This window comes from Magallana gigas, chromosome 6, assembly GCF_963853765.1.
Source record: "Magallana gigas chromosome 6, xbMagGiga1.1, whole genome shotgun sequence".
Taxonomy (NCBI): Eukaryota; Metazoa; Mollusca; class Bivalvia; order Ostreida; family Ostreidae; genus Magallana; species Magallana gigas.
In genome coordinates, this window is record NC_088858.1 from 30,084,544 (window position 1) to 30,108,535 (window position 23,992).

At 33.6% G+C, this 23,992-nt stretch overlaps 2 protein-coding genes and 1 long non-coding RNA gene across 3 annotated transcripts in view; 1 reads left to right on the forward strand and 2 right to left on the reverse strand.

Annotated features, from left to right (window-relative positions):
* The first annotated feature begins 24 nt into the window (after positions 1-24).
* LOC105341309 (ankyrin repeat and LEM domain-containing protein 1) lies at positions 25-8,026 on the forward strand. Its single transcript, XM_011447752.4, has 10 exons — positions 25-137; positions 328-471; positions 560-665; positions 3,474-3,552; positions 3,811-3,888; positions 4,529-5,560; positions 5,764-5,967; positions 6,103-6,215; positions 6,913-7,042; positions 7,546-8,026. The coding sequence occupies exons 1-10, from the start codon at positions 88-90 to the stop codon at positions 7,710-7,712; spliced, it is 2,103 nt and encodes a 700-aa protein (XP_011446054.3). The 5' UTR covers positions 25-87; the 3' UTR covers positions 7,713-8,026.
* Positions 8,027-11,599: 3,573 nt separating this feature from the next.
* On the reverse strand, positions 11,600-12,774 carry LOC136275983 (uncharacterized). The gene is made up of 3 exons (XR_010714481.1): positions 12,419-12,774; positions 12,117-12,242; positions 11,600-11,698 (listed from the first exon to the last, which is right to left on the reverse strand). It is a non-coding gene; the product is annotated as an uncharacterized lncRNA (long non-coding RNA).
* Positions 12,775-12,964: 190 nt separating this feature from the next.
* LOC105342368 (uncharacterized) overlaps positions 12,965-23,992 on the reverse strand; it is a 51,697-nt gene continuing 40,669 nt past the window's right edge. The window contains exons 98-122 of the mRNA XM_066088239.1: positions 23,578-23,864; positions 22,972-23,121; positions 21,942-22,155; positions 21,675-21,838; positions 21,097-21,405; positions 20,824-21,007; positions 20,481-20,692; positions 20,181-20,367; positions 19,903-20,073; positions 19,309-19,695; positions 18,962-19,112; positions 18,704-18,843; positions 18,518-18,615; positions 18,098-18,281; positions 17,860-17,971; positions 16,828-17,035; positions 16,407-16,595; positions 16,031-16,253; positions 15,579-15,885; positions 15,035-15,055; positions 14,837-14,895; positions 14,638-14,663; positions 14,463-14,516; positions 14,313-14,366; positions 12,965-13,802 (exon numbers count right to left, since the gene is read on the reverse strand). Of these exons, the coding sequence (XP_065944311.1) occupies positions 13,128-13,802; positions 14,313-14,366; positions 14,463-14,516; positions 14,638-14,663; positions 14,837-14,895; positions 15,035-15,055; positions 15,579-15,885; positions 16,031-16,253; positions 16,407-16,595; positions 16,828-17,035; positions 17,860-17,971; positions 18,098-18,281; positions 18,518-18,615; positions 18,704-18,843; positions 18,962-19,112; positions 19,309-19,695; positions 19,903-20,073; positions 20,181-20,367; positions 20,481-20,692; positions 20,824-21,007; positions 21,097-21,405; positions 21,675-21,838; positions 21,942-22,155; positions 22,972-23,121; positions 23,578-23,864 (4,766 nt within the window). The 3' untranslated portion in view covers positions 12,965-13,127. The remainder of the gene's footprint in view (positions 13,803-14,312; positions 14,367-14,462; positions 14,517-14,637; positions 14,664-14,836; positions 14,896-15,034; positions 15,056-15,578; positions 15,886-16,030; positions 16,254-16,406; positions 16,596-16,827; positions 17,036-17,859; positions 17,972-18,097; positions 18,282-18,517; positions 18,616-18,703; positions 18,844-18,961; positions 19,113-19,308; positions 19,696-19,902; positions 20,074-20,180; positions 20,368-20,480; positions 20,693-20,823; positions 21,008-21,096; positions 21,406-21,674; positions 21,839-21,941; positions 22,156-22,971; positions 23,122-23,577; positions 23,865-23,992) is intronic.

Here is a 23,992-nt window from a genome sequence, read left to right on the forward strand (position 1 = left end):
TTTCAAAAGCTTTTGGGTCTCTTGCTGTCTATTTGGGTAAGTTGACTATGTATTAAAATCACGTGATCATGTAGCGGGGTATTCAAAATGGCGACTGCATCACAGTTACTAGATGCGTTAAGCAGGGAAGATAATGTGTAAGCCTTTCCTCGTATCTGACTTTCATATTGTAACATATTCATTTATTGTCATAAAAACTGTAATCGAAAGTGCTCTCTCTCTCTCTCTCTCTCTCTCTCTCTCTCTCTCTCTCACACACACAACCTATTTGGGCAATTGGTCCCAAATTGTTTATCTGTAAGTTATTATTACAATTTCACAATGTAGGTTATCAGAGCAATTACTTCAAAGAGGAGCAGACCCAAATGAGGTGCTTCCTTTGGGAGGGGTGGCTCCCATGCATATAGCAGCGGGACTGAGTGGTGATGCCACAGAGCTCTTACTGAACTATGGGGGAAACCCAAATATCAGGTATTTACAAGTAATACCGTTAATACAACTTATCATATCAATAACTTTGTCTTTTTACATATACAGTAAATGTTTTACATTTTTATAGATCAGTTGAGGGAACTACACCAATGCATGTTGCATGTATGTGGGGAAAAAGAGATGCTCTTACTGCTCTTTTACAAAATGGTGGTGACCCTTTCATAAAAGATCAGGTAATATACTTTACAGGGAGCTTAACTTCTCCATGAAAATTTATGCTGATTTTATTTTTATTGTCAGCCATGACATTTAAATCTGCTCTAGTGACTTTCATTCTGAATTGACAGTTTAAGTACTTGGTACCTCCAAAAATTTATCATTTTGAGCTCACCGAGACGAAGTCAGGGGGAGCTTATGCTATACCCTCGGCGTCGGCGTCCGGACCTGGTTAAAGTTTTTGTTGCAGGTCCTGTATCTAAGCTATTACTTGTCCTATCTTCACCAAACTTGCATGGATGATGCATCTGGACCTACTTATGGACTTGAAAGACTTGGATGCTGAATCTGAGTCCTAAATTTCAGATGCTGGAGGAAGTTATGGTTGTTGGACCAGGTTAAAGTTTTTGTTGCAAGTGCCCTTTGATAGCAATATCTAAGTTACTGCAGGTCCGTACTTCACCAAACTTGCATGGATGGTGTGTCTTATGATACTGATGCACCCGACAGGCTTGAGTGCTGAATCTGAGCTATAAGTTTCGGATGCTGGAGGAGGTTAAGGTTTTTTGGAGCAGGTTAAAGTTTTTGTTGCAGGTGCCCTCTGATGATTATATCTTAGTTACTACTTGTCCTAACTTCACCAGACTTCCATGGATGGTGCGTCTTATGATACTGATGCACCAGACAGGCTTGAATGCTGAATCTGAACCATAGGTTTCGGATGCTGGAGGAGGTTAAGGTTTTTGGAGCTGGTAAAAAGTTTTGAAACAGGTGCCCTCTGATGATTATATCTTAGTTATTACTTGTCCTAACTTCACCAGACTTCCATGGATGGTGCGTCTTATGATACTGATGCACCTGACAGGTTTGAATGCTGAGTCTGAGCCATAGGTTTCAGATGCTGGATATGGTTAAGTTTTTTGAAACAGGTCACATGTTTAATAGATAATAGTACTATTTCAAACTTGCATAGTTGATTAAACTGTAATATGAATGAATCACAGAGGAAGCTTCAGTTGCAGAGCTTGATCTCCATTATCAAGGATGCTAAAAAATATATCTTAGTTATTACAGGTCCTAACTTCACCAAACTTGAATGGATGGTGTGTCTTATGATACAGATGGACCTGACAGGCATGGATGTTGAACCTGAGCCATAGGTTGTGGATGCTGGAGCAGTTTAAGGTTTTAATTGCTAGTGCCCTCTGATGATGATATCTTAGTTATTACTGGTCTGAACTTCACCAGACTTCCATGGAGATGCGTCTTATGTATACTGATGCATCTGACAGGCTTGAATGCTGAATCTGAGCCACAGGTTTCGGATGCTGGATGAGGTTTAGTTTTTTTGGAACAGGTCACATGTTTTATAGATGATAGCTTGCATAGTTGATATTATACTATTGTATTATTGTACTATATTATAAATGAAACGCAGAGGTTGCTTCAGATGCAGAGCCTGATCTCCATTATCAAGGATGCTAAAGAAATCTCCTACCTCCCTCAAACCTGCTCGATAGATAGATGTGTTTGTTGATAAATGATATAACATGATTCCTATGATATAGTATTGTATGGTATGAAACAATATTGTTTAATATGATACAATATGATATTATATCAACTTTTGATATTTTATGTTATGATATTGTATCATGATATCGTTATGTATAGTATTGTATATTATGATACAATATTGTGTAATATTATATTATATTGTTAATTTATTATTTTATCACATGATACTATTACATAAGATATTGCAAAATATAATATTGTATCCTATGATACAATATTGTATATTCTATAATATTGTATCATACGATATTGTATTATATCATTATGATATAAGGTTCTGTAATATAGAATTATATCAAATGAAATTGTATAATATGATACTGTAATATTTTATAATATCGTATCATACGATATTGTATAATATGATATTGGTTTATAATATGATATATTATCACATCACATGAAATTGTATTGTATGATATTGTAAAATATATAATTGTATCATATGATACAATATGTATTACATGATATTGTATTTTATAATATTTTACTTTATCACATAATATTGTATCATTTGATATGATACAATGTTGTATCAAATTATATTGTATCATATGATACAATATCATATTATCTATCAAAAATGATACAGTATCATACAATATCATACTATATTATACAATATGATATCATATGTTGCAATGTTATGATGTATTATGTAATATGATATTGTAATATGATACTATATTGTTTATATATTATGATATTGTATTATATCCGTATCACACTATACAATGTCATATCATACGTTACAATATCATATCTCATCATTGTTTATTATGGTATTTTATTGTATTATATATGTTGTAAATATGATAGGATGCAATATTTGATTTAATATTATCATACAATTTTTTAACAGATGATATACGATATTGTGTCAAAACAGAATCCATGAATATCCAAGATCATAAAGTATGATTTTCATTTAATATGATAAAGGTGGTCTCATAAAAGGTGAAGTCTCATAAGTGTGATGTCTCGTCTCGGTGAGCTTACCTATGTTTAATCCACATCTACCCTCTCTCTGCAAGAGAAATTTGCTTGAAAACTATGAACAATTACAAGTATCTGCTTGAATGCAATTCCATGCATTTAAGTGATCTTTTAGCATTTCCTCTGTCAGATGAGTTTCTATAAAATCTATTAATTACGGTTTGACTAAAATTACATTGTACCATCATGCCAAATTGAAATTAGCTAGCTAACTTATAGATTTTACCATAATTTATATACTGCACTGACAGGATGGGGAGACAGCATTTGGCAGCGCTGCAAAGTTAAGTCAACACAATTGCTTAGAAACTATCAAGTCACACATGTCTGGTAAGTTCAATAAATCTTCAATACCAAATTTTTTATGCTGTAGTATATACACATGCATTTATACTTTACTGATAAATCTTGTCAGGATTTATCTTGATTTCTCTCCCCTGTCTTGATAGATATAGGAACCTTAAAGCATACATATGTTCATCTCTAGTATCAAAATCTATCAATCCCTTTTGCTGATTTGAAATTCAACACACAGCAGTATTGCAGCAGTTCATGGTGTCATTATGTACATTGTACTTGCTTTTACAGATGATCTGAGTTCAAATTCCAGTACTTTGACACAGCTACTGACCAAAAACAACTTCTGCATGGATGTAACTTCACCTGGTATGTGTGTAAAAGTTATTCTTAACGTGAATCTGTTATAGTAAGAAACACATGCAGTGTAACGAAATTACAGTGAACATACTTGTAATATTGACTGTTTATACAGAGTAGTCCTTTATTCTTGAAATTGTAATAACTAATATAAACTTATCAGACGCAATGAATAACATTTCAAACGGATGAAAACCGCTTGTTCCTTGCACTTTGATATAACCATGTTTAACCATACATTAAGAGGTACTGTAGATTCCTTATTTTATGCAAGTACTGAATTCCTCAGTTCAATTGTTTTGCATCAGATCATGGGAACATAAAATTGAAAACACTACATTTTTATCACAGTTTTCTTTAGTTCATGTCTGTTTGAAAAATAAAAGTGAGATTTTAAAATCCGCGAGATGTGCTACTCCCAATTTTATGCAGATATTACATTCCTCGTCTTTACCGGTAACTAGGAATCCACAGTACTCAAGCAATTTTGCTTGGTGACAAACAAGATTTTAATTGTGATTTGTGTTTCTTATGTTCCTGTTTTATAAAATACTGCACATAAAAGAACTTGTAGATCCAACCGTACATTTTATGAGTTATCTACTATTGTTAATTTTGATATTAATAACTTTAATGTATATCCTTCAAGATCATCCATATATTGATGAGAAAGGCAGAAGAAATGACACTCTGACCTCGGAGGATTCCTTTGTGACCTGTGCCAACGAAAGTTTTCAGGAGACATGTAACCAATCACACAGAAGCCCAGGCTTGGGCCCTAATTGGAATTCCAAAGAGGATGAATGTGCAAAGGGTGACTTTGTGAAAGAGGATATTCTTAAGGAAGAAAATACTTTGAAAAGTGAAAATTGTGTTTATGAAATATACAAAAATCAGGAAGATTTACCAGAGTGTTATATCATAGACTTTGGTCAAGGGAATTTGAGTGATCTAATGACTTCAGATGAAAGTTTCTGTCCACAGAATGAAGAAAACTTTTTGAAAAAATTTAGTTCAATGGACATCAAATCTCCAAGCCGAAGGAAAGTTTTCACACCTCCTGTTACTTTGCCTTCATCTTTACCAGCTAATCTCAGTGACCTTTTGACCTCTGATGAGAGCTTTGTTCCTCCAACTACAAGTAAGGTCAATTTTGCTAAGAGTTTGAACAACCTAGCTTTGAACTCCCCAAGCAAGGTTGAGTTTGTAAGACAATGGCATCAACAAAATTTCCCCTCACCCACTATTGGACAGTCAGAAGATTCTTTTGATCCTGATGAAACAGTTCTCTATGATCCATATGAAGATCTGGGCAGTATAAATTCTGAAACAACCATTCACTACTGGGCAGATCCTGCGACTGGAAACAAGTTGATTGAAAGACATATTCCTTCATCCTTTTGTGGAAGCAGTGGTCGACCATCCCTTAATGCAAGCATTTGTACCGTGTCAACAGTAGATTCCCAAAAGACAGAGCTGTATGATTGGAAGTGTTACACACAAACTGTTGATGACAACGACAATAGACTGTCAGACAAGGAAATCCGCCAGAAGTTACAAAGCTTAGGTGACTGTCCAGGACCCATAACTCCATCCACCAGACAAACCTATTTAACTAGGTTGAAGCATCTGCAGACTAATGCAACACTTGGGCAGCTTGGAATCACTAAAACACTACCAGGTTAGTTTGTGGTAAATTTTGTGTTGTGTTTTGAAATAGAAAAATTAGTTTGGGTTGACTTTTTTCCCAAATCTTAAGAAAAAAATCTTATCTGTCAGTTTGTATGAAATGATTGATATTAAAACTAAAATAAATAAACAATTTTTCACTAAATAACTGTTTGGATAATCTCTCTTTATTACCGCTATTTTATTTTGGAGCAGATTACCCCTCGGTATTACGTACAGCTCTCGATGGGAAGTTTGACTCTCTGGGTCTGAGAGAAATGGAGGAGGATTTAATAAAAACTTTTAGTGACAAGAGTCTGAGCTCCACTTGGAGGGAAGGGACCATAAAATCCTCCTTCAATTATCTGCTCTTGGATTCTCGCGTCACCCAGGATCTACCAAACAGAGCGGATAATTTAGGTAACATTTTCAAGCACTAATTGACAACTTTGATAGATTTGCAGACTTTCTATTTGTGGTATTTTTTAAAGTATTAATTTCTATTGAACTTCTTTGAAATATGAAACATTGATATGTATGTGAATCATTTTTCAGGGGAATTGGAAACATTTCAAAAATTTATTGGAGCGATTTTTTACATTGGTAAAGGGAAAAGGGCAAGACCCTATTCTCATCTCTTTGAAGCTTTAAATCACAAGCAAGGCAAGGTAATTACCAAGAAATTCTTGCTTTTTTATTTGATTTGTATACAAGCACAGTATTGATGTAAGAGATTTTCAAAATGATCAGAGATCAGTGAGGCGAATGGGTGTCTGAGTAAAGCACAACTCTACAAAAGATCAAAGTATTGGCAATTCATATAAAAACTACCGGTACTTTAACTGGTTCATTTATGGGAAGACATGCTTTTCTAAAGCAAAATTCACAGAGTGATCAAGCATTAAGTTAAAGGGTTGCTGTTACAGTATTTATAAATTTGATGATGTCACATTTCATATAAATAGGGTGGATGTTTTTGGCTATTAGAGAAAGCAAGTTAGATAAATGATATATCCTGTAAAACTATATTTTGTACTGTTATCCTATTCTCTTGACACAATCTTGAATCAATAGGCGAGAAATCTTTTAAGGCATTGCTGCATTTGTCTACATAATGAATGAATTCTGTCTTAAGGATACATGTATCACTGATTAAATATTTGCAAAATTAGACAACATTTGTTTGTCTTTTTAAGTCAATTTGCCAAATACATGTATTTGCACATACAATTTATCAATAACTTTATACGCCATCAATCAATTGTTAATGCATGACAGACAAAAGACAAAAAAGGATTTTAGGAATAGGCCATTAAAGAAAAGTAATTGTAGACAATATGTATAAATTTATGTTTTTTTTTAAAGGCAGGAAAAAAAGTGCAGCATATTATTGATATATGGAAGGATGGGTTTGGAGTTGTCTCCCTTCATTGCTTCCAGAGTGTGATCCCAGTGGAGGCTTACACACGAGAAGCCTGTATGGTTGACGCCATTGGTAAATGATCTTGTACCCTCAGTTAATTGCCATTATTTGAGCTACATTTAAGACTTATATAAAAGACATTTTCTGATTTGAAATTAAACTTGCATTAAATTACCCCCCCCCCCCAAAAAAAAACAAAAAAACACAAACAGTTTCTGCTTTTTTCTGTTGTGTGAATAACAGTAATAAGTCATTTTGATTCCTTAACAACATTTCACCATATTTTACAAAGTACCAGTTGGGAGGGTTTTAATTTCACACTTAAGGTAAAATGTACATTAATATGACAAAGAACCTCTACAGAGTGTTAAAGAAAAAACAACATTTATGATGGGTTAATTTTGTGATAAAAATATGGTAAATTAGAAATGAAGTGAAATTAAACCCATTGTGTAAATTTGCCAAACTTAGGTATTTAATATTTAAAACAAGATTTATACTTGCAGTAAATAATTTTTTTAATTGATAATTGGTTTTCAGGAATAATACTAACTCCTTACTTTTAAATATTGTAGGTTTGCATAGATTAACCAATATCAAAAGAGGGGATGTTTATGGGCCAGCCACTTCATGGCAGATGAAAGATCGCCAAAGGTTTGGTGTTTATCTTCTGAAAAAGGCACTCCAAATATTTCTTGGGGAGGGAGAAAGACAGATATCTCCTGCAGACATCAAAAGATAGGAGTGATCTTTTAAATGGACATGTAATTGACTTGAAGAATGTGATGTTTTAAGATTTATGTAATTGTTGAAAAGTGTGATGTGAATTATCAAATTGTTCAGAGGCAGCTAGACTTACTTAAATTTTTTTCAACAATTCTATTGAAGGTCAATTATAGTCTCAACAAATTATTTTGCCGTTTTATATATACATAAATATCAAATTGCGAATGGCAAACGTTCATTATTATTACATACCATTTGCAACTGTCAGAAAATAAAACCAAGATTTTAAAATCTGTGATTTCTAGAAAACTTACGTGGATATTATAAATTCCTTACTTTTAATTAAAAATTAACTACAATATTACTGGAACAGCTATAGTAGGGATTACAGATGTTAGCTGTAACCAGTTTCTCATTTGAAGAGATGGTATATTTCTGCATAAAAGGTATTAATAGGTTTGTTGTAAAAAAAACCTGAATTGTCAGTACATTTTAAGACAGTTTTATTTTACAGCCTTAGGATTGAAAACTAAACTGTTTCGAATGATCTATATATTGATGTCAAAATTGAATCCAGTTAATTTAGCTCTTTGCTATAATCTTGGAGGAATTTGCCCTTTGCTGTAATCTTAGAGGAATTTGGTCAGTGCTTGTTTTATATTTTACTGTTTTATTTAACAAACTTTGTAACTTATATTTAGAATGAATCTCAATTACAAAATTGCAGCATCTTATTAGGAAATTGTTGTAAAAAGTGCTTTATACTTGTCAGAATAATTGCTAAAAAAATATGTTAAAATTTTATATTTTGTAACAGAGAATCAGGTTCAGTATTTCATGCCTTTCCAACTAACTGTTATAAGTTAAATCTATCAGCAGATATAAATAATATTGTAGCCTTTTTCATATAATAATGTAGATAACTATACCAACATTTGTCTTTTTTATTGCATTGTTTCATCAATATTTCTTGAATATTATTTTCATAGATTTTGTTGAGTTTTGTTGAGTTGATTCATGAAATAAAAGATTAATTGAAGTGTACTTTCTGATTACACCTTGAAGTGATATTGTTCATTGACCACAAATTTACGTATTCTTGAAAGTGTGATTTTCATTAAGTCCATGAAAATTAATGCCCGCGAATATTGATGAAACCACAGTACCATCTATAAAATATGTTTCAATCTGCAAAAAAGAGATATCCTGTTTTCTAACTTCTTTTTTCATCTATAAAGGATTTCTGATATTGGATATCAATAGTGTTTAAATTGACCATTTGGTCAAAATAATGTACATTTATGTTTTCTTCTTCTCTCTGATGATTCAGGACAGTTTTACATTCCATTTGGTGTACATGTACATTTTAGACACAAATTTTTAACAGCTATTAATCTTACAATGTAATTAGGATTTAGCAAGTAAGATGAATTGTATTTTGGTTGTTGATTGTGGAATAAACTATGCAAGTCTTCTTTTTTAAACAGTATTAACAGTATGTGTTGACTATAGTACATCTTTGTTCCATGCTTTACATGTATGTATGTTGGTTGCTGTACATTTTCATGTACCTGTCAGTGTTGTGGCTTTTGTTGCTTTGTCTTTCAATTAATGTTGTTTTATTTCTGTTTACAATTTTTGTTTTATTCTATAACTGTGTTTTAAAGTGTAAGATGTTTACTTTTGTTTTGTTATAGATTTGTATCAAATCTAAACTTAGATATATGTGTTTTGAATTAAATACAGTATTTCAGAACTTTGTTTACTCCTTTTCTAACCTTAATAAAAAAAAAAGTCTATAAAGTGATCCAATTTCAAAAGTTACCTTGTCTAAGTAGTCTATTGCCATTACTTTTATGTCATGAAATATACTTTTAGTTTGCATTTTAGTTACTGAATATTTTCAAGACATCCCCCCTTTTATGAAAAGGATTTTTTCAAAGGCATCGTGTAACTTTCTCCATAGCCGAGTGGATAAAGTGTCAGGCTTGTGATCTGTACATCCAGAGTTCGAATCATGCAGGGGCTTTTGTTGTTATTTACTATATTGAATTTTTAGATATTCATTTCTATCCCAAAACTGAAAAATGTTCACTTATTTGACATGTGTACAGTTTATTTATCATTATCTTTTATAATCAATTTTATACTGTTAATTTGAGAGACTTTCTCCAGCTGAATTATTCCATCGTAAGGTGATGCCTAGTCTTTGTGAACTCTCTTATTTTTGATAACATATGGGTAATTTTACTATCAATAAAAGGATTTCATTCAATAATTATGATGATATTAAGTACAGTTTATGATTGAGAACAAGAATCTAAAATGTTAGGTTTATTTTACAGATTTTGTCTAAGGAACGGTACATTATAAATAAACATTATAAATAAACAACTACATACTGTATTTTTTAGTTATATTGCTGATGTTTTAATTTGGCAGTCAATACTGAACCATCACAATTAACTATGCCTAACATAAGCTTTGAATATTTGTAAAGGAAACAAAATTAAAGTCAATCTTAATTCACATCTGCCTACATTACCCACTCTACAGTAGTATGACACATTGTTTCTACAAACACTTTTAGTGTCAATTATTTTTATCATACACCGAACTAACAGGCCCATGAGCCAGATTGCTCAACTGAGCAACTACAGCCATAACCTCAATCAAAACAGCTTTCAGGGTGTCAAATACAAAATATCTGGACAATTTAGTAGAGCTTGTATAAAAAGATATTCAAAATTCTCACATCATACTCTTATGTTGGATATAAAGCCTCTTATGTTTCACCTTTTGATATTTTTTAAAAAAAGAAAGAAGATTTTTTAAAATGTTTTTTTCTCTCCAATTATTGGTTGGTAAAATTTGACCCAACCTACCTCCAGTAATCGTGATTTGAACAAACTTGAATCTTCACTAACTAAGGATGCTTCCACTCAAGTTTCAGCTTTTCTGGCCAAATGGTGTTGAGATATTGAAATATTTTTTCCTATTAGTTCCTGTGTAAGAATTCGATCCCTTAGGGTCCCTACCACACTGGATCATGATTTAAATAAATTAAATATACATTACTTAAGGATTCCACTTAAGTTTCAGCTGTTCTTAATAAATGGTTTTAAAATTAAAATTATCTCCCCTTCAAAAAGGGCTTGATCCTTTATTTTATCAAAATGATAAATCCCCTTTACCCAAGAATACTTTGAGCCAAATTTGGTTGAAAGTGGCACAATAGTTCTGGAAAAAAAGTCAAAAATGTAAAAAAAAAAGTTTACAGATGGACAAACAGACAGACAGAGGACGCCTGACAAAAGGTGATAAAAAAGCCCACTTGATCTTTCAGCTCAGGTGAGGTAAAGACTTAGATGAACCCGTCGCTTACAATAACTTAAACCTTGGAAATGGGGTATCACATAGTTTTCTCCCACATTTCTGAAGAAAACTCAACAGCTATTCTTTCATAATCAATTCTATAATGACAATAATATTAAGCTAATATCCTTCGTAGACCTACATGTTGTTATCATTGCAAGCATTCAATTATAGAGTATGTTTCTGGTCGGCCCTAAAATTTTAGGTCTTATGTAAGATGACCATTAATCAAAATTTTTTAGCATCAAGTCTCATAGGAGGAATAAAATTCATTGTCTTTAAGGTGGATCTCTACACCAAATAAGTGTAGGAGATTTTTGTTGCATGCATTTGTTACCAATACTAGGCACAGTATTGAACAATAATATACCTCAAAATACAATACACTATTTTCTAGAGAATTTTTAAAATATCAGTCTGGTTCCAGATAACCCCTTATTAATCAAATTTTTAAACATTCCTGTTTTAAAATTATTATGAAAGTGAAATGTTATTAAGTTTAGAAATGAAAAACAAAAAAATCATGAATGAAGTTTGTATGATTTTTATTAGAATCCACATAAATATGAAACTAAAATATAAAAAAATTCTTTTAAGGCAAACTGCTGCACAAAATCCTACAAAAACCTGAAAATATAAACAATATTCGTTGGTGAATGGGATGAAGAAAAGAAATTGAATGAAATTGAAAAATTAAAGGAAATACTTAATTATTGCCAAAATCTTGGTATGAAAGATCCTGTTTAAGAGTTGTCTTTCTTTATTTTACATGGTCTCAAATATCTTGGGATCAATTTTTTAATTAATAAAAATCACGAAGAAAAATTAAAAAAGGAACAAGTTTATGCTAAATATGTAGATATAAGATAAGTAGTGCTTATATGGTAATGTTTGAAGCTGAAAAATCATATTATTGATGAATGCATAATATATATTTAACTCTTCAGAACAAAATATTAGTAGTTAATTATATTATAAATTGCCTTTTACTTTTTTATATACAATAGCAATTATAAACAACAACCATACGCATATTAATACATACATTAGATGTCCATAGTGATACACATGCATGTGTGGAAATGAAAAACATGCTCCTTTTCAGAATTCTGTCTTTCCCTCATTTGGCTTGCAAATCCGGGCTTCCACTGCTATTGCTACCTAGTTGTATCTATTTTAATCAAAATACATTAGTTTAATGTCAAAGTTTCAGTGAAAGTCTTTTACTGCAAATGTTTTTTTTTTAATTTGGGAAGTTAGGATCAATTCAAGAGATCGTACTATGGTACTTTCGTTTTAAATTCATCATACATATATAGTTTAAATGAAAATTTGACATCTGCTTACCTATATCGATAATCCGCCACATATGTATGATCGTCTGTTGCAGATGACATGACAAAAATGTGTTGCCAATAGCAGCAGAGCAGGGAAACGGTATATTATTTAGATTCCACGTTTTCCGTACAAAACAGCTGATAATCAATGTTAGTTAAAAGCTTTAAACAGGAAGAAAATTGACATATTTTCTAAGCGTTTTGGTGATTTCATTCCTATCTCACCTCCTTAGTTAGAAGAGTTCAATTAAACGGTGTATAGCTATTTTGTACCACGACATAATGTTATCAATCCGGAACACAATGGCGTTTCGAACGGAAGTCAGACATGTTTTGACGATGTAGCCTTCCACCTTAAGTAATTAAAATACCCTCTCACTTAATGAATTTTCATCATATAATCATTTGAAGCAAACTACTATCTTATTTGATAAATCTATTTCCGCCAAACATTGTACCTGCTTAATATAACACGTTTATAGAACTTTAGGATTTTTATGATTACTCAAATACATTATGGTAAATAAACATTTTAACAAAACTTTTTCTTCACAACTTTTAATTAGAATGAATATATGAAGCTATAAAAAGAAATGAAAGAAGAGAAATTCAATAATTCTTTCAATAATTGTACACATAAATGCCTTTATGCGAAGTTATCAATTTTGTATAAATCAAAGATACAAGTTATTAAGCACACTAAATCTGGTCCTATGGTTTCACACAGTGCTGGTTCCTGGCTGGTCATCTAAACCAATCTGATGCTTTGGACTTGGAGTCTTATTATCAGAACCGTTGAGCTCTATCAAATCCTCCTTATTTTCCTGCTGCATCTCATAATCAGACGTACTCACACCAGTAAAAACCAGCTGGACATCTGGCGACATGGACGGTTTCTGTGGATGGACTTTGTTGTGGCGGGACACCACCAATCCCTCAGATCTAGGACTCAGAGGTTTCTTCAATGGGTCAGTTGGAGTGATGACAGATGTTGCTTCATCTAAAATCCCTGGGACTGAGTCAGCCCACTTTTTGTTGCTCGGATTGACGTCATAATCAATAGGATGGACTTTGCTTGGTTTCTTGATGTCAGGAGTGTTTGCTCTTGGTGGCTTCACTGGGTCTGGTTTATTTACTGCTGGCAATACAGGGCTCTGGAATACAGGTTTGGCGGGACCCATCTTCTTGTCCAGTTTTTGTTGCAGCTGATGCCTTGCCTTTTCTTTCTTTGTTTTATTGGCAGTTGAGGGTTGTTTCCTTGGGTTGTCTTCCCTGTTTTGACTTGCTTGTTTCCCTATGAAAGAACCTTGCACTGGTATGAGGGGAATGAAGTTGGACTTCAAGTGGTATTTGTTCACATTTTGTTCTTGTTCCACCCAATTGGGTCCAGCAGCCTGTAACAGGGAAAATATTATTTCAAAACAATTTACATTTGGTAAATTTACAACTGATAGTGGACTGGATGCCCCAGCAGAGAGAAAAATTAGTTGTTTTCTGTCAAACAAGTGTCTAAGGACACTTTCCATTAACGTTGCCTCCTCTGTGAAGTAATCGGAAACGGAAACATTAATGGGATAGTTGGTAACGTCACGATGCTCCAACGAAGACGATTGCAGTTTATCTTAAAATCTGGGTCCAGAAATTTAGGCTATTTAGCAGTTATATTGTATGACGAATTGGATTTAGAGATATACCGAGTTTTTGTAGAATATGATAATCTTGAATCCATATTTTTCCTATCATATAACTGGCAATGGTAAAATGTGTTGCCACAATTGCACACCATCAACGGGCGTTCCAGCAATCGGCAACACCAGTAAATCCAAAAATGATTGTTCAATGGAAAGCACCGTAAGGCTGAATAAATGAATATCAAAAATAGAACTAATCACCGAAAACAGTACCTTAGAATCCTCTAATTCAATTTCAGGACCTTGTGAAATCATGTCTTCTGAAACCTGAAATTTTTAAACATCTTTGTTATATGAAGTTCAATAATTAAAATTCAGGGGAATACAGGTAATATACATATAATTGATCATAGAAGTTTGTACCTCAGAATCATCCAATTCAATTACAGGACCTTCAGAAATCATTTCTTTGAAAACCTGGAAAGTTTAAAAAAAAATTAACATTAGTGTTAAAAAACTTATTTCAAATCATCTTTGAATTTTTTTTGTTCATAAATTTCAAACTGTTTTTATGAACTAGAATGATGTTACTTCATACCTGATCTTCTTGATTTTCTTTATCCTCTGAATATTAGAATTAAGAAAATACTTTAATAATATTTTATAACAATATCATTAATGAGGTAATGTTAGAAACACACTGGGTACAGATAGGAATCTGAAACCCGAATCTATACTTAAAATATATTACAATAGTTCATGTGATTACATCTGAAAACTTCAGTTGATGCACCCACCTTCATTTGACTTGTTTAAGCTGACTTGGGAGGCTAGAGTTGATTGCGAGCCAAGGAGTCTGCAAAGAAAACATACACTTGCATGATATATACAAACTTTGTGACTTAAAAATTGCTATAAAAGATCGTAAGCAGCTACCATATTTGTTGCAGAAAGTATGAAATGCACTGCCATTTAATACATGTATTTGTACTCACGCTTTTTCATATGGTTCTTTTCTACAACAAAAAGAAATGAAAAAAATTATCAAATTATATAGAGTATATATTTACAATATGTAAATATTATCTTAGGGTTTGCTAAACATTTATTTTGAACTTTCAACGAAAAGACTTCATTTGTTAATGACTGTAAATTACTCCTTGCACACCATTCAATTTTATCTCAATTCTTTCTATTTTTAGAATATATTTATCTACTTAAGAAGAAGCTCTTTACAAAAATATTTATATTTTTAAATTTTAAAGCTAGAATATTTAAAGTTTTTCTTACCTAAATAACAGTTTATGATTTAACACATCAAATCTTAAAAATCGAAGGTAAATATAATGCCTAATTTATTGACCACCCAGACTCCTTGAGAAAAAAACATACAAATCATTCTTGTTTTACTTTAATAACGTGGCTATATCTTATGTTTGGCCAACACATTATCTGACAATGAACCAATGACACCATACACAATATGTCCTTATCTATCAAAGGCTTTTTAAATGAATTATAAAATAAATGCTGGTTTACCTTTTCTTGATCTTGTATCTCACAACCGCAAAAACAATGAGAGCCACAACTGCTACCACTACCAACACCGCGATCAGAGCCACCATCCAAGGAAGGAGCTCACAGTTAGGCTGGTCCTGAGGGCAGGCACAGCGATAGTGGTTGATTTCATTGTAGCAGATCAGGGGTGCCATACAGGGATCACTTAGACATTCATTTATTTCCTCAATACAGTGTTTCCCTTGATAGCCTCCTTTACACTTACAAGCATAGTAGGCATCAAAGCTGTGCGTTCTGTGGGTGTCATGACAAGGATAGATACCTGTGGCTGTTAAATTTGATAAAACTTATACTTAGTAATAAGTAGTAAACTGCTAACAAGATTAACTGATACAATTTCAACTCAGCTATTTGATAAATGTACTTGAGATTTATATATAAGTCAAATACAATATCAAATCCACCAGATTTACCTGAGCATTTTCCTCCATTGTGACAAGGAGATTCCATAATTCCAAACTTGATAGTCACTGGCAAAGAAGTCCCATTCTTACTATCCATAAAGTATAGCTTTGCCGTAAAATTTCCAAATATGTTTACAGGTTGTGAGAACTCGATGGCATAACTCAACCATGACAGCTGTTTTGCAGGATGCGGCAGAACTTGTGTAAAGTTATTTACACAAGAAAGATCATCCTGAAAAAAGGACAGTCCAATTAAAAGACAATGACTTTTTTTTTAACAATATGTTGGATAATACTGGTACAGTTAATCTATTTATATTTCAATGCCTTATAAAGTTTTTATATGGTTTTGATAACCAATTGTTATCATACGATTTCTACAAACCTGACCACAGTCTCTGAAAAGTGAGGGAATTCCTCTCTCTTTATTTGATAAAGTCAGGTTCGCTACTGATGTCTCAGACAATTTGAAATACAAAGAGTCTGTCCCTTCCACATCATAGGCCCCAAGAATCGCTGTCCAAGGATTACTCCAAGACTCAACATTGAAATCATTTTTAGCTTCCAGCAAAACCTGGAATAGACCATGTGGCTTTGCAAAACCATCTAAGTTGGATATCAAATGATTACGAAACAAATAGTATGTCAAACATAAACCAATGCCCCTTCTATCAACGAATAAATATGAAAATGCAAGAGAGCGTATATAATTTGCTGAAAAACCTCCAAAAAACAATAATTGACCAGTATTCCCTATTAAATATATCAAATAAGCCTTAATGATACTGTCATGCAGTTAGACATACAGTGATGGGTTCTGTGGGATCATCGTGCAGTATTGACTGCCCATTGTGGAAGAGGAAGATGAGAGGGGGGTCGTTGACAGGTTCTATGTTGACTGTGATCATATCAGTTGCGTTGGCAGGAGGAATATCTGGGTCTCTCTGCTCCTCATACATAGTGATATTAATATACTCTACTCCCGAGCAATCCTGACATGGAGTGTAGATCAAACTGAAGGCAAAAAGAAAAAAAAAAGAAATAATACGCTGAATGTAAACATTTTCCAAAACAATAAAATTTTCATTTTTTTTTTTACAAAAAGTCTTGAATTGAATTTTTTGACTTAATGGTATTTATTCTTTGTTTGATACCAATACATTTTTCCACATATATCTTTCCGACATTCCTGCAATCAGCACTGGGTAATGGAATTTAAACCAACAGTAGTTTTTGCACAATGAGATTAAATGAACACATCATTACATGTCTTAGACTGAGTGTTAACCAAACTTGCTAGTTCACGTGTTTCATTATGTACAGTCGACATACCACTTCAAACTAAGGAAAACATGTCATTGAACAGATACAGTGTATGATGTAATGTATATCATTATATTTTCAAGTTGAATAATGAAATCTGATTGGTTAAGATGCAGTTCATAATCCGTTCTATTAGCTTCAGCGTTAGCAACACACTTGGCAACACATTTGGCAACGGGTAAAACAACGAATTGTTACATGTGTAAATTATGCGCAAACGGTTAGCCGTAGAGTTCACGTCAGCTAGCAGTACAGTTTTCTTTAAAATAACATGCAAGACATTCATTATAATAAAATAAATAGTGCCTTTTTGGGAGGGTAACAATTGAAACTAACAACCCTTGACAAACATTGTCAACCTCCGCTTTGCGTCGGTTGACAATGGTTTTCGGGGGGGGGGGGGGCAATTTTAACTCTTATAATTACAAACAGCACTATTCATATAATTGCACAAAATATTATTGTCAAAAATAAGACTTATCATGCTTCTGTGTCTACTCCCAATAAAAACTTACGATCCATTTGCTGATAAGGTAGCTTCACCAAGGTAGAAAGTTTTGTCAGCAAGTTTGAAAAGAATGGTGTCACCTTCTTCATCTGTTGCTGCCAATTGATACTTTAGTATTCCTATAAGGCAAAATTCAAGATCATCTTATCAATAACAAACCTTCAATGGAGTTGATCTTTAAATGCAGCATATACCTCAGTGTGCAATACAAAATTTCTCATTTTATGAGAAATATTCCTGCTAACCTGAGTCTTCCAGAATATGGACCTCTTTTTGACTGATTAATCGAGGAGGAGAGTTGTAAATGGATGCAGCTGTGTCTGCTAGAATAAACATGGTCTCTTTGCTGAAGTAAGATGTTCCTTGGCTGACAGATCTTCTCTTGCGTGATTCAGTGGACTTGGCTTCCATCTTATATGTACTGCATACCTTAAAGGTAAAGCCAAAAAATCAATCATTGCCAAAAATGAATTCACCTTATATTCTTATTCTCCTCATAGTCCTCATTATGCACATGTAATTCAATATAAACATCGGTATCTATTTCAAAGATACAAAAAGTTTAAACCTTAAAACAGTCATGTTATTGATAAAAACCAACAATACCATAAATTGTGATACAATTAAATAATATTAAAGAGTAACACATAAGAAACCAGAAATACCTTGACTATCATTGTCTGAGAGACCGGATCATACACTTCTTGCTCCTCTGCACCCAGATGGGTACAGGTTTTGCTACTAATATCCCAATACTGCATATCTGGTAATAAATGTAAACATATATGTACGCTGCATAAAATATAAATTATATACTTTAACAAACAAAAGAATAAACCTTGAACACTAACTAGAATTCCAGTGAAGTAAGGTAGTCCTGTTTCCTGATGTAACTTTCCCTACAGTATCTGGGTAGGATATAGTAAGAGGGCCTGGTAGTTCAACATTTCCAAGAGGAACCAAGGAGAAAGAAAAGCCATTGCCATAGAACCTACAATACAGAGGTCGCAGGGATGTTTACAGTACATTGTGGTACACATTTTTACTAATGTATCAGTTTATACAGTTTGATCTGAATTGTTAGTTGTACATATACTATAAACACTTGCCTTCTATACAGAAGTCTTTGGACCATGTCCATTGATGTTGCTGGGTCTTGTATGTAGGGTACAAAGTTAGTGGAGGCATCAGAGCTGTAGGTGGCTGTCAAATCTGACTGTGTCAGCTTGGTCACAATTATTGACTGTCCATCTTCTAGACCTGTCACACACACAAAAATGAAATGACAACAGCTTAGCAATATAGGTTAAGGAAAGTCAATAAAAATTGATATCTGTTTATATAATATACACGGTCTCCACGAATCATCAGATAACCAATTATTCTCATCTAAATTAACAGAAGGTTGGAAATATAATGATACGATTTTTTCCTGTGCCTTCTTTATTTTCCTTACCACTAGGAGTTGTAATGTCCAATTCAGCAGCCGACCTTTTTCTTGTAGACAAAGCAAGCTTCTCTTTGATGGCTGTTCCATTTGTGGAGGTGGCTACCACAGATTGGCTATTAGTAATGACAACCACACCAAGACTCTTGTTGGTACATAACATTGCCTCATTGCACAAACGCATGGTCACAAACATTTGTTTGCCTACAGGCATTTTAAAGCCTTCACCTTTTGATGAATTGTCATGCATAGGATTCAGTTCTGATAATTTTCTCACTTCATTCCCATTAATCCACAGGGCTCCGTTTTTGATGGATGCAGAACCAGACATATTGTAGCCAACCCAAGTGCAAGGTAAGATGTCATCTGTGTTTTCTTCAGATCCAATACAGAGATCTAATACACAAAGTGGTATGAAATTAAGCTCAAGTCATTTCTAGACATACATCTTTAAAATAATCCGCTGACAGTGCAACGATACAAGCGCTTAAATACGCACATAAAGAAGGACATGTAAACATGCATGTTTGCACCCCTAAAATGTTACAGGAGGATGACTATGTACTGATCAATAACAAGCTGTAGGTACTTGTAACTGTTTACCATATCTATTGACTGAAGGGTCATCTGACTTTGTAAAGGTGAATCCTATAGAAGTGGGGTCATGTTGCTGCTTGGAATCCTTAGGGAATACCTCTTCATTAAAGGGAATTGTTCCTGGAAGAGTGTTGTTTACTGAATCTACCTCTGGAGGTATTAACTTGACTACCACACCTACAAAAAAATTATATTGACACTTTTGAATACCACCCTCTTGGAAACTATTCATCAGTTGTTTCCTGCAAGTAAACTTAACAAAATGTAAAAATACGAGAATTAACCTTTGGTGTCAGTGTATGTTGTTGTATGGCCTGCACCATTTGTACAGGTAATTGTTGCGTAATAAGTTTGGTCATGCTCCAGTATTCCTCCTAATTGGTCATTTATTCCGATCACATTCTGTCCTGTGGAAGTGAAATTCTGAATGTCAGTTGATCCTGGTGTTGTTCCAATGGCCCATGTGTATTCCTACCAGAACAAAAACTTTTTTATAGTACTAAATGTTAAACAGTTAATTTCAATCCAATTATAGAAAAAGCTGAATTATAAATCCTTAATTTGAAAGAAGAGCCTGGACTTACCACGATTCCGCTTTCTAGGTCATCACATTTCCAAACACATTTAATTGTGTCATTTGATTTCTGGTACTTAACAGGAGTGCTTTCCCCTTGTCCTACATCAAAATAGAAATCCCCTCCCATGATATCCATGTCGAATTCTGGAACAGTATCATCCACATAAAATCCGTTGGATGCAGCAACTGTAGAGTCACCTGATCCTGTTGTAGCTCTCACTAAATAAAACCATTTATCAAAACATTTTTATTGATTAATTGTGATTAGATAAGAAAAAAGTAATATGTTACAAAGGTAGCATAGAATAAAACAGAACCAAAATTTTTCTGCACATCGAATAACGATGTACCTATCATGTGATATGTAATAATCTCCTCTGATGGATGTCCTGTCTCATTATAGATTGTTCTCTTGGAGGGTAGGGTGATATTGGTTAGTGCAAAGCTCTTCTGGACCGTGACTGTGGCACTGCAGTTGGTATCACAGCCATAGTGGGAACACATTCCATAACAAGGAATGCATGGGTGATCAATCTAAAATATGGGGAAAATAATTTTTGAGCATGAACGCATTCCAAGTTTGCAGTCAATCAAATAAAGATCGTTTCAAACGTAAAACTCACTGGTGTAAAGTCCACTGCATCCGGTGCAGAGGGAGATGTTCCTACAGCTGCCTCATACAGCATGATAGGATTGGAGTAAGCAATGAACTGTGGACCAGACCTACACAGTGAGCCTACAGCAGGAGGCATCTCCAAGCCAGACAGAGAGGCTCGGGCCGACCACACACTGTATTTGTCCTCATGTACTGGGATCTGATTATGCCTCTTATAGATGTGGAAAAACAACAGCGCATTGGTGGACATTTGTGGAACATCACAGATCTCACTGATGAAATCATCCTCAACAGTAACCAGCATACACCATTTTGTCTGCAAGTGAAAACATAATCTATCAACTATCAGAATCTATCAATGAAAACATGATTCAGATAGAAGATCATAAGACTAAAAATGAAATTTCCCAATACCATGTAGATTGAAGGTCAATATTTTTAATAATATAGATTTTTGGCAATCATATAATATCAAGCGCATGATTACATGTATAAAAATAAGAAATAAATTGCGGAAATAAACTCATCTTGTATACATTATAGGGATTCAAAAGTAATAAGTCTTAGAACAGTAAATAAACTCACAGATGTAGAATCTTCATTTTTCACAGCAAATTCAATCTTATAGTTGTGAAAATCTTTGCTTGGATTAATCTTGATTTCCGCCATTAGCTTACTCATCCTCCTTGTGTTATTAAAATATCGACACCAAGACACTACAAAGGCACTCTCATTGGTTTGAGCGTTGGCTAAAATTGAATTTTTTGCAAAATGTACATATATTTAAAACCAATACTTTTCTCTCAGTATGCTGAGATATTGCTCAAAACCAGAACAGAAAACAAAAAATACCTGAGTAGATTTGTATTCCACAGGAGTCATAGGCCACGCTCTGAATGGTCTCAGGCTTGTCAATAACACTGGTGCCATGTTCATCCACCACATCATAGGGAGGGTATGTGCTGTTAACTGGGGCCTGCGTGGTTGTGGTGGTTGTGGTGAAAGTCTCATTCAAAAAGTAGCCCTTGTTGCGCAGATAACTTGGGCATTCACAACCTTCACATGTCTATAACGTCAACATTTCAAAATTCAGTGAATTTCTCTACATGATGAATAATTGAAATAAAAAATTCAGATAAACTTATCACCATGCCCCTTTATAAAAGGTTTTTCAAACATTCATTTATGTGCAAAGGGTTCAAATCAGTTGAACATAATAGTTTTACAGTCAGGTTTTCCACGTTCCAAATTTAAAGCAAATATTTTAAACTGTTCTAATGATGCATATTTTTAATAAGAGGTAATTCTCTGAAATTATATACTGTGGATTCATTTAAATTCGTGGGGGCCAAGCTTGGTAGATTGCTTTTTTGCTTATTCGTGGGGATGTAATTTCGTGGATACGTTAGTTTAAAGTTTCAGTTAGTAAATTCGTAGGGTAGGGCTATATAGGAATACCACGAAACCTGAGCCACCACGAATTCTAATGATTCTACAGTATTAGATCAAAGTACTCATAGTACTGAAAAGCGCTAACTCAGCCTCTGCATGTTTATTAAGGATAAACAGTGTATGTATATAACATTTCAGCTTCTGTATTGGCACTATACTGTATTTCCTCATCACTAAGTGACACCCCCTGCAATGATGCATGTAAGCCCCGTACATAAAATTTACAATAGCGCGTATGATTCACAATAGCCCGTGCAGTTATGTGCATAAACTTGGGCCCCTGAAACTGGTTCCCTAACCAGTTTAAATGATGTATACTTCTGCTCATAGGGGGCGGTTATTCGATGCACCGGAAGTAGAAGTCTAACGACAATAAAGCGCTAGACTATGCTTAGCGCTTTAAAAAATATACCGTTAATGTCTGACTTACTGCTGGAATAGGATTGGTAAAACAGCAAACACAGTTCTCAAATTCTTTTTCCACTTCATATTTGTAAGTAGCAATGCCATTTTCAGGACCGTCCCAGAATAAAATTTCTGTCACAGCCTCTCCATCTTTATTGGCTGCTTTTAATCTTAACTAGAACATAAATTATTATAATCATCATAAACATACACAAGTCGTCAACACAATACAACATTGTACAGGTATCAACATACAGAATACTGAAAATTCCTTATTTTTCACGAGTACTTTACTCAATGATTCTGGTATTTTGTATCAAATCGCGAGAATTTAAAATTGTGAGTATCATTTTTTGAGTGTTATAATTTTGTATAGTTAAAACATGTCTGAAAATTAAAAGCAAGATTTTAAAATCTTCGAGGGTTGGTCGTCACGATTTTACGCTGATATTAATCCCTCCCGTTTAATTAGAAATCAACAGAATTGCATAGATAAAGGATAGTCTAATCCATCACATCAAGTTTTAATCATCAAGAGAAATTAAACTATTTTCCAAACGATTTGCATACATTTCAATCTATATTTAAGATATAATTTATGTGCTTCAAATTTTTAAGCCTGCTTTTATACCTTGTAAACACCTCCATTGAATAGTTCTGCTTTTCGATACATGGCGCCAGCTCCCATAATGTCCTGGTTAGTTGCATCTTTGGTAAGTACCAGCTTGACATCGATTTTGTCTTCAATTGCTGCGGGTATGACATATTTCTCGTCATACTTGACTCTCCAGAATTCCCCCTCAGAATCTAGCATTCCAAGTCTGTTGAGAGTTCTCCACTGGGGGTCTTTGATGGGCACAATCTGATTAGGACACGTGTCAGCTTGGAGAGTAGGGTTTGGGAAATGTAAAAATGTACCTTAAAAGAAAATGAAAACTCTGTTACCTATGAATGGAAGATTCTATTGTTTTGTATTGTACATGTATATATTTATATGATTTTTTAATTCATTACACAGAAAATTAAAATCATCTAAGCAGGTTTAC